Source organism: Molossus molossus, unplaced genomic scaffold, assembly GCF_014108415.1.
Source record: "Molossus molossus isolate mMolMol1 unplaced genomic scaffold, mMolMol1.p scaffold_m16_p_14, whole genome shotgun sequence".
NCBI classification, from domain to species: domain Eukaryota; kingdom Metazoa; phylum Chordata; class Mammalia; order Chiroptera; family Molossidae; genus Molossus; species Molossus molossus.
The window spans coordinates 85,337,736-85,347,316 of record NW_023425349.1 but is presented as its reverse complement, the minus strand read 5'-3'; the positions used below and the strand labels follow the sequence as shown (position 1 = coordinate 85,347,316).

Genomic DNA, 9,581 nt, shown 5'->3' with positions numbered 1-9,581 from the left:
TGACACCATCCCTCCTCACGTGGCCTGCGAGCCTAGGCCCGCACGGCAGCCACGGTCAGTGGGCCTGGGCTGGACATGGGCGCTCAGCTCTGTAAGGAGCTCTCCGGCTAGCTCTCTGGATGCTGGGGCTTCCATACCAAGACGATCCCATCTGTACAAGGTCTGGTCAAGAAAGCCAATAATCTCACGAGTTATCTCATCCGTCTGAGCCATCTGCAATGAGGGCAGAAGAGAAGCCAAATTAGAACACTTTCAGACAGATCCATCTCTGTCCAGAGGGCCAATGGAAACCATCCTGTCCCAGGAAAGCAGCGGCATTCCTACCGGCTCCAAAGGGCCCTGGTTTTGTTTTCGAGGTGACTAGCAAAGCAAGTCTGTTCTGGGAGGCTGGCCATCCGTGAGCAGTCATTCCTAATGCACCCCCCCGCCCCCACGCCACCACATCTCCTGGGATGCCAGCCATGCCGCGCAGTTTGGGGATCACTTCCTCTGGGGAGCAAAGGCTCGTGGACGTGCTGGGGCTGGACTTTCTGCAAAGGCTCACTAATGTGAGAGCTGGAAAATCTGCCGTTCTCATACAAACAGCTTTCTCCATGGCGTTCCTGGGCCAGCAACTGGCAACTTGTTTTTTTAAAGGCATCTGAGGTTTTAATACCTGATTCTCAAGTAATTGTTAGTTGTGCTGAGTAGAGCCTCCAGGGATTCTGAGTTGTTGGTGGCCGTAAGTATTTTGCTAAGAATTTCAGTTCAGCAAAAAAGGGAAGGGCATGAATCTCACAGTTTAGCTGCACAAAGAATTTAATGTGACTTTTTAGACACAAGCCGCACGAACCAGCTGTCTGTTTTTGAGAGTAATCTATGTATTTGTCTGTGGGTGTCAGTTTATATTGAACTCTTAGTCAAAAGTAGCCAGAGCAGCCCAAGGGATAGCCTCCTCCCCTCTCTGCCTGGCACACTGGGGACTGGCCCAGGGCCCAGGACACCCCCCTCTGACTAACGTCATCATCAAGGCAGAAACTGGTAGCAGGCGTCCTAGCAAGTGAGCGCAGTGCCGGAAGCTGGGCACACCTCCACAGCATCAGCCACCTGCAGGGCTCTGCTGGAGGGGGAGGGGCAGGCTGCCCACCGCGAGGGGGCTTCACTGTGACTCTTAGTGTCTCTGTTACCCTCACTTGATTTTTACCTAGATATCGCAGGTGCTGCAGATGACTTTTGTCAGATGCAGTCTCTGTCCTTTGCTTATCCACCACCTAGAACCCGAGTGGGGGAGACCACCTCCCGCTCCACTGCCCAGGGGTCTCCGGGCTCCCCACGCATGCAGGCAGGGTGGCATGGCTGTTCAGATGACTGTAGAGGTCACCCATGTGACCGTGCACCATCTTCACAAGCCAGTCCACTCCAGCCCAATCAAGGACTTGAGTCATATATAAAACCTGCCTCTCTGCAGCTGAGGTCAGAAACTTGCACCCTTGAGGGCTTGGCCGAGGCACACCAGTACCAGCGTTGAGTTTATTCTGAGTCAGCAACCACTGAAATGAAATCCCTACTTCAAATTCCAGCTAAGTTTTGGCTATTATTTTTGTGGTCCAGCAACCAAAGACAGAAGGGAGGGAGAAAAACATGAGCTCAGAGGAGGACAGGAGGCAGAGAAGGTGAGCCTCAGAGGCGGTAGAAATCTGGACGCCAACCAGGCTGCTGTTGCCTCATCCCCATCGGAGGAGCGGAGCAGGGGAGACGTGACAACAGAGACAAGGAGAGGAGAGTGGGGCAGAGAAGCAGAAGAACAGGGCGGGAAGGCACGCGGCCCTGATGAATGAGCTTGGTGGAAAGCTCCCAGAAGCTGAAGGCCAGCAGACACTGATCCCTGGGGCCTATGCGAGGAGCCCGAGGAAGCAGCAGGTTGGGAGCGTCCTATGGAAGAGACTGGGGTGGGAGATGACAGGAGGTGGAGGGACGAACACCTGAACGAAATGGGGTCCCAGCACGGTGGGGCCTGCGCAGAGGGGTGTGGAAGGCCGTGAAGAGAGAGGGCCCGGACACGCAGCCCCGCTGTCTCTCCAGCCTGGAGTGTGCACAGCTCTCAGGGCCAGAGCCGAGGCCAGAGGGGCCAGGCCTGGCAGCCGGCTCTGCTTGGGTCTGAGTTCAGGTCAGAGCTGGCCTGGGCCTGGGTCCCCAGGGTGGTGAGGCCAGAGCCGCCGGCAGAGAAAGGCTGTCCCACAGAGGAAACGCTCCCACCACCGCTCCCAGGCCAAGTGCACCTGGCTCAGGACTCTTTCCAGGGGCTCACAGATAGAGGAACTTAATTTTAGAACACTTTTAGATGTTTAACTTCACTGAAAAGATGATACAGAGAGATCACCTACCCCCTATACCCAGTTTTCCGGTTATTGACATCACATTAGTGTGGTACAGTTTGGACACCAAACCCTTATTGGATATGTGATTGCCCAATATTTTCCTTCATTCCGTGATTTGTCTTTGATGCACGAAGTTTATAATTTTGATGAAGTTCAATTTGTCCATCTTTCTTCTGTTGGCTATGCGTTTATTGCTGTTTTCCAAAAAATCACTGCCATAGCCAATGCCATGAACTGTTCTTCACCCCTCATGGCAGCGGGACGTCAGGCAGGATTTCTTTGTGATGAACCAACGACACTGACCCGCTGCAGTGAGCCCTCTCCCACCACTGGGTCCTTTGTGCGCTGACTGAAAGAAGAGCACCTGGGGCGGCGGGGCCCAGCTTCGATGCGCCTCTGGAAGCAAGCCATGTGACTGGGGAGAAGTCCCCCTCTTTCTCTGAGCCCCCGTCTTCTCCTCTGTGACATGAAGGTGTTGCACAGGGCAGCTCCGGGTCTGCCCAGCTACGACCTCGCTATCTTCCATCCCTGTGTGGAGAGCATCCTGGTACACACACTCATCCAAGGTCGGCCCTTGAGTGAAATGTGAATGAAAACGAGGATGCTAAGAAGGGGACACTTACAAGGCTGACGACTTCCCGGGCAAGCACGTGGCCTCCAGGGGCCCAGAGCAGGAAGCTCAGGAGGAGGTGCCTGATCAGCCGCCCGCAGGCAAGTGGCTGGGGGTCTCCATCGGGGCTCCCTCCAGCTGCTGCCTGCAGATCCCTGGCCGAGAGGGTCGGACTTCTGAGCAGCTTCCTGAGGTGGCTGAGCACTGCTCTCACCTCTGCCTGGGAAGGAGCAATGCAAAGATGAGAGGTTAGGAGTAGTTGGGACACAATAGTTCTGGGACTTATTTGGAACTTTGAAGCAACCTGCCAGAAGGGGAGAGGACCAGTGTCTGGGTTCACACACTGCACCACACAAACCCAAATGGGTGCAATGGAATTTTCTTGATTTTCTTTTGTCCGGCTCACAGAGCAGCTGGGGCACCAGGCCAGGAATTGATCTTTTCTTGTGTGAAGGAAATGAAGAGAAGTCCTCAGCAGAATACAGTCTCTTTTTTTTAATCCTCACCTGAGGACATTTTTTGTTCAGATAGAGTGGGAGGGGGAGAGAGAGAGAGAGAGAGGAGAGAGAGAGACATCGACGTGAAAGAGACACATCGAGTGGCTGCCACCCGCACGACCCATCATCCGGGGACAAACTGCAACCGAGGTACGTGCCCTCAGCGTAAACCAAACCCGGGTCTCTCTGGACTGCGGGCCGACACTCTAACCGCTGAGCCACACAGGCCGGGCTGTCTGATTTCTACGTTGTGGGAGAACAAAAGGCCCCTTGACGACTGCTCACTGTCACAGCCACGCACGGTCGGAGCCCCTGTGATCGGACCTCTGCTGCACCAGCGCTCCTGTGAGAGGGATGTTTTCCTTTTGCTATGTTTGGGGGCTGGGTGAGGAGAAGGACACACACACACACACACACACACACACACACAGAGTTTTGTTCTAGACATTGGGATAGTCTGTTCATATATGTCCAAAGCTCAAGCAGGTCACAAGTCTGTGGAATCCACATAATGTGATTGTTATTGGTCTGGGGGTTGTTTTGCATTAAAAATATTTATTTCATGCTGAGACTTCTTCATGCTGTAAGAATGGTACATCCACTTGTTACTTGGAAAACAAGCAAAAACTGAAAGCCATAGACCTGACTGCCACATGGAACTCACGAACAGCTACGTTCCATCACTTTCGAAAAAATACTTAGGCCTATTCTGCGAATTCCCATGACCAATTTTATGGATTTTGTGTGAGTCTTTTTCTCTGGACGTTAAGGCCTCACTCAGTGAAGGCTGTCATAACCCCAGGACACGAGGAGCCCTGTTTGACCTCCCAGGACAATACCGACCCTGGGAAAATGCACGGCGGGGCTCCTCTGCGGGAGCGGCCGTGTCCCAGCAGCAAGGCATGATCACCACCGCTCTCCTGGTGGCTGGGCCCAGCTGCCGTTTCTGATGGCATCTACGGGAACCCACAGATGCCATCCAGATGGGTCTGCAAATACGTCAGGGCTCAGGAACCTGCATTCACAGTCTATGCACTGTCTCCTTGTCTGGTGGCCTGGAGACGCGCAGACCACCTTCCCTTAAATGCCTTCCTGACATGCCAAAAACAAAATGCTTTCTCATTTTTTTCAGGAGAAGATATAAGCTTTCTTTTCTAAGTATTACCTTTTATTTTGCATTATGAAAATACATTTATGTTTACTATGGAAGATCTAAACAAAAAACTAAAAAGAAAAAAATTAAAATGACCCATAACTCCATCAAAAAAGACTCAATGTTAATAACTATGTTTACAGCCCGTGCATCCTTTTCTATGCATTGTGACCATAGCACTCACTACACACAATATTGTGTATCTTAGTTTTTCTCTTCACAATGCACCTTAAGTAATTTGCCACGTCTATAGCATGTATTATCTGAGAACCTGGTTTTGTATGGTAGAAAGCTATCCCACAGTTGGAGTACACCACAGTATTTAGCTAACATCCTTCCTGTTGAAAGTTGAGGCCATTTCCATGCTCGCCCTCACAAAAGACGCTGAGAGGATATTCTTGCACGTAGATATTTATACGGCTCTCTGGCTCCTTAGGGTAATTCCTAGGAATGGAGTGACAGGGTTGAAGAGAATGAACCCTCGCCTAATTCCTGAGGGTAGACAAGTACAGAACTGCTTTGTTTCGATCGCGATCCAGTGCAAGGCTAGCAAAGGCAGAGGAACACGGGCTGCAGGGGCACGGCCGGCGGGGGCGGGGTGCAGCAGTGTCATCCTGGCAGAGACCGTTGTTCTTTGCTTCCCCAATGGGGAAGCTCGAGGACAGCCAGCAGAGGCCAGGACTCCAGCCACAGGCCACTCCTGACCTCATTGTGCCTTTCAAGGCACAGGCACGGCTCTTGTCAAGCTCACTCGAATCTCACAATCATTATGCTTCAAAGGCAGTTCGCCGTTTACTTCTCAAGTCACCCAACAGATTGACCATCAAAATGAATAAAACTCACATAACTCCGGCGAGCAGGAGGTCTGTATCACTAGTTAAAGCGGGGGTGGAGCCCGCCCACTCCCTGGCACTCACGCACACCAGTGCCGCAGGCTGGGCGCCGAGGAGGCAGGGGCAGTCACCAGGCGGACAGCTGCCTGGCAGCACTGCCAGGAAGGAGCAGACGCAGTGGCACTGCCCATCTGCGTGTGCCGATCCGCTTTATCAGGTGACGGGCCTCTGCACCGTGAGAACTATAGGTTTTAGCACAGAAAGGATCGAGTTAACAAGTAGAAAGATGTGTCAATGCAGAACTTTCTAGAAATTAAATCTAAGCAGACCGTTTCTCTACAATAAGTGAAATACGCCCGTCAGAGAAAGACAAATATCACATGATCTCACTTACATGTGGAATCTAATGGACAAAATAAACTGATGAACAAAATATGTCCAGAGGCATGGATGCACGGCACACACTGACAGAGCTCAGCGGGGAGGGGTGGCGGGGCGGGAAGAGATTAGCCGAAGATCCTATGTGCAGAGCCCAAGGACACAGACAGCAGTGCAGTGAAGGCCTGGGCTGGGGTGGGGGCTGTGTGGAGGGGGGAGAAGGGGGAGGGGAATGGGGGACATCAATAATACTGTCAACAATAAAAAATAAATTTAAAAAAAGGTGAAACTGTCAGTTTCTATGATCAACATATTTGAGACATAACCTACCAACTTAGCTTATACATAATAAAATACAAAGTATATATAAAAGGGCTTTAGAAATCAATAGAGCTTCATACGTTTTCATTATTATTATAAGTTGACAAAAACATAAATTAAAATTTTCCTTAATTAGTTTAATGTGATATTTTACTAGGAAAGAAATAGTAGGCTTCCTTTTTAATTAGGTAGCAATCCTCAAATGCATATGTGGATTGTCGTATAGTGTTCTGTTTTTTGGTTTAATCCTCACCTGAGGACATTTTTCCATTTTTTGTTCAGATAGAGTGAAAGGGAAAGAGAAGAAGAGAGAGAGAGAGAGAGAAACATCGATGTGAAAGGGACACATCGAGTGGCTGCCACCCGCACGACCCAACCAGGGCCGGGAACAAACTGCAACCGAGGTACGCGCCCTTAGCGGGAACCGAACCTGGGTCTCTCTGGACTGCAGGCCAACACTCTTAACCGCTGAGCCAAACTGGCCAGGGCTAGTGTTCTGTTTTTTATCCAAAATATATTATCATCATATTTCAACTTTTAAAAATCCCAAACTCTTTTCTTCCTGCTGCCATGCAAGCCTTTAACCATGTAAACTACCAGGCGTTTCTGCCCTGGTCTCAGCTCTGCTCAGACAACGGAGAAACAGAAAACACCCAGCTCTCCGCTTAAGGAAACCTGCTCCCTTTAATTATTAAAATCAGCAAAAAACACTGGCAGTTGAAGTTTTAAAAACCAACAAATAAATGTTTGCAAGGGAGGTGCCAATGCCTTTAATCAAAGCACTGCTTCCTGTAATTATTATATTCCACATAAAATAACCACTGTCTTTGCCACAGATGGTTAGCCAGGCCTGTATTTAGCTGCTCTGTTATTTAGGAAATGACCAAGTCCCTTTTCAGAAGCAAAGTGGTTAATATCATGTGATTACTTCAGTAAGAATTCTAAACAAAGCCAGTAATGTGAGGACCTGTTGACTGATCCAAGAAAGCAGTAAGTGCAGACGGAAGCAGACACAGCCAGGCCGCTGGTCCAGAGACACAGCTCCTCAGACGAGCGGTCAGACTCTGCAGGCATCCCCTGGGCGGCCAGGGCAGCGGAGCGAGGACAGCGACACAGGCAGAGGGCTGCACCTCCTCTCCTCAGTGCTCTCCAGGAGAGCAGAGTGGCAGCATCTGGTCCCCAGTCAGCACTGTGAACACGGGAAAACCTCTCCAACCCTCAGCCCGGCACAGTCCCTCATCCGGGTGACATCTACGCTACCATAAGGAGCAGGGAACACTCAGCCTCAGGTAGCCAGGGAATTATGAAAGCCAAGCCCACTCCAGAGCCCCTCTCCCAGAGGACCCTTTCCACCCAGGACAGACCGACCCTGATTGCCACACACACCGCGCCCTGCACCCACCATGGTCTGTGCTCTCTGCTGGCACCCGTCACATGGGTTGTAGCCGAATGCCAAGAGCCACAGCAGGGCCTCCGGGGGTTCAGCGTCTGACATCAGTAACTGCTCGGCCACCATATCAGCCCATCCTCCAAAGTGAATGAACAAAAACCAGCTCTCAAAGGGGCCTCCAGAGGACCTGGAACAGAACCAAAACACATGGTAGCCAGGCAGCTTGATTTCTTTTCCTTTTGGTTCTTAAAGCAACTGTAATGTTTGCAAACGGTTGGCTTAAATTGTTCCTATCCACTGAAGTACACCAGGAATACGCAGCAAAACAGCTCACAATGCCACTCTGAACCCTTGCAGGGCCTTCAAAGGCATGCCTCTCAAAACCGCAGTGCCCCGAGCACTTCAGACATTTAAATCTTTATATCCAGGAAACTTGAGTGAGTCCAGACCTTGGAGAGAGGAAGGTTTTGGCCCATGACCAGCGGGAATGATGCGAGATGAGAATCTGCAGAGCTGGGCTGCTGTGGAGAGTGGGGCCTCCCAGGTGCTTCAGAGCAAGTGAGGGGCTCCCTGGGGCCCAACGCAGACGACAGCAGGGCACAGCGAAACGTGCTGTTCCCTCTGACAGAACACAGGCTCTGGCGGCTGGCCTGCAGAGACGAGTCCTGAGCGCACTGTGCGCTGTGCTCTCCTGTCAGGGCAAGCACCCACAGCCTCATGGAGCCACCTCCTGTCACACTGAGGGCCCAGGCAGCTCCAGGGGAGGACCCATTAATTTTAGTGACAGGTTAGTGGGTTACCGTTTCCCCTGGAATCTAGGGAGCAAGTCTGGCCAGAGAGCACAAGATCAGAACTTCCCTTGACTGGGGAAGCCCTGGAGCAGGAGCGCGCGGCCCTATTCCTCTGCTGGGCCCATGGAAGCCCAGAGCACTGAGAACTGTCCTCACCTCCCCTGGGCACTGTGCCCTCCTGTCCAAGTCCTGCCTGAGAACAACTGAGGACATGCTCTGAAATTCAGCTGCAAGTCCACGGGGAGAAAGGAGGGCGCGCATTCTCACTCGTGCCCATGGAGGGAGAGCGGATGCTCCGTGGGCCATGCTAGTGGTGGGCTGGGTCACGATGCCCCAGAAGCAAGGAAGAGGCCCGGGGTGCCTCCCCTGCAGCCCTCACCAACAGTCAGCTGAGCAGCGTGAGCAGCGGGGCTCTTCCGCTCCCTGCTCCCAGTGGGCATTGTGCTTGAATCAGGGTTGCAGGCCTGCACTGCAGATGGGCCTGGTCGTTCTCCCTCTCCTGCCAGTAACTGTGTGCGAGGTAGTCCCATGCAGCTGGCTGAGAAAGTGCCAGCCTGTTCACAGACCCCTCCCTGCAGGTGGACCCCAAAGTCTAGTTAGGGCAGATCCAGGTTAGGCAGGAGTCCTGGAGGTTTGGGATCTAGGCTCTGCTCTTCGACAGAGGCAGCCAGAAAAGGTGCGGGTGGGGCTGCAGGTGCGAGGCCATCAGTGTGGCCCACACTCGAATCCCTATCTGCCACCAGTTCTTCTCGTCTCTTCTGCTGGTAAGCAGCATGGTGGACGGCAGTGGGCAGTGACGGGCACCCTGCAATCTGTGATGCTCAGCTATGACGTTACAGGGAATCTGAAGAGGGAAAACCGGCAACCAGAACAAATATAAAGGCAGTCTTGTATGCTGGTATAGATAATGAATAAAATACTATTACTCTGAAAGCAAGAAATTTAAGAGGAAGCTGAAGGATGTTACATTACAAAGACCTTCAAGCCTAAATGTGAATGCTTCTAGGAAAATAACACATGTAAGAAGGTACTTAATACCATAATATTAGATAGGATTTTTAAACTTTGGATTAAATATTTATTACAAAGAGGAGGAAAGGGAAACAGGTCATCCTACTGTACAGGAACGGTTCAGAATTTCCTCCTCAGAGAGGCAGAGAGAAGAAGACCAGAGGATCCGAGCCAGGGGGTTCACAGCATATGGGCACTGCTTTTATTCTAGGGGCTATTCTTTTTAGTTATGCTTGGATA

The 9,581-nt window shown here is 51.5% G+C and overlaps 1 protein-coding gene across 10 annotated transcripts in view; it reads right to left on the bottom strand.

The window, feature by feature from the left end:
* FANCC (FA complementation group C) overlaps window positions 1–9,581 on the bottom strand; it is a 236,858-nt gene continuing 227,277 nt past the window's right edge. For all 10 annotated transcript variants that reach the window (XM_036260703.1, XM_036260704.1, XM_036260701.1 and 7 more), the window contains 3 exons: window positions 7,552–7,726; window positions 2,981–3,187; window positions 1–213 (listed from right to left, as the gene is read on the bottom strand). In XM_036260703.1, coding sequence (XP_036116596.1) covers window positions 16–213; window positions 2,981–3,187; window positions 7,552–7,726 — 580 coding nt within the window. In that variant the 3' untranslated portion in view covers window positions 1–15. The remainder of the gene's footprint in view (window positions 214–2,980; window positions 3,188–7,551; window positions 7,727–9,581) is intronic.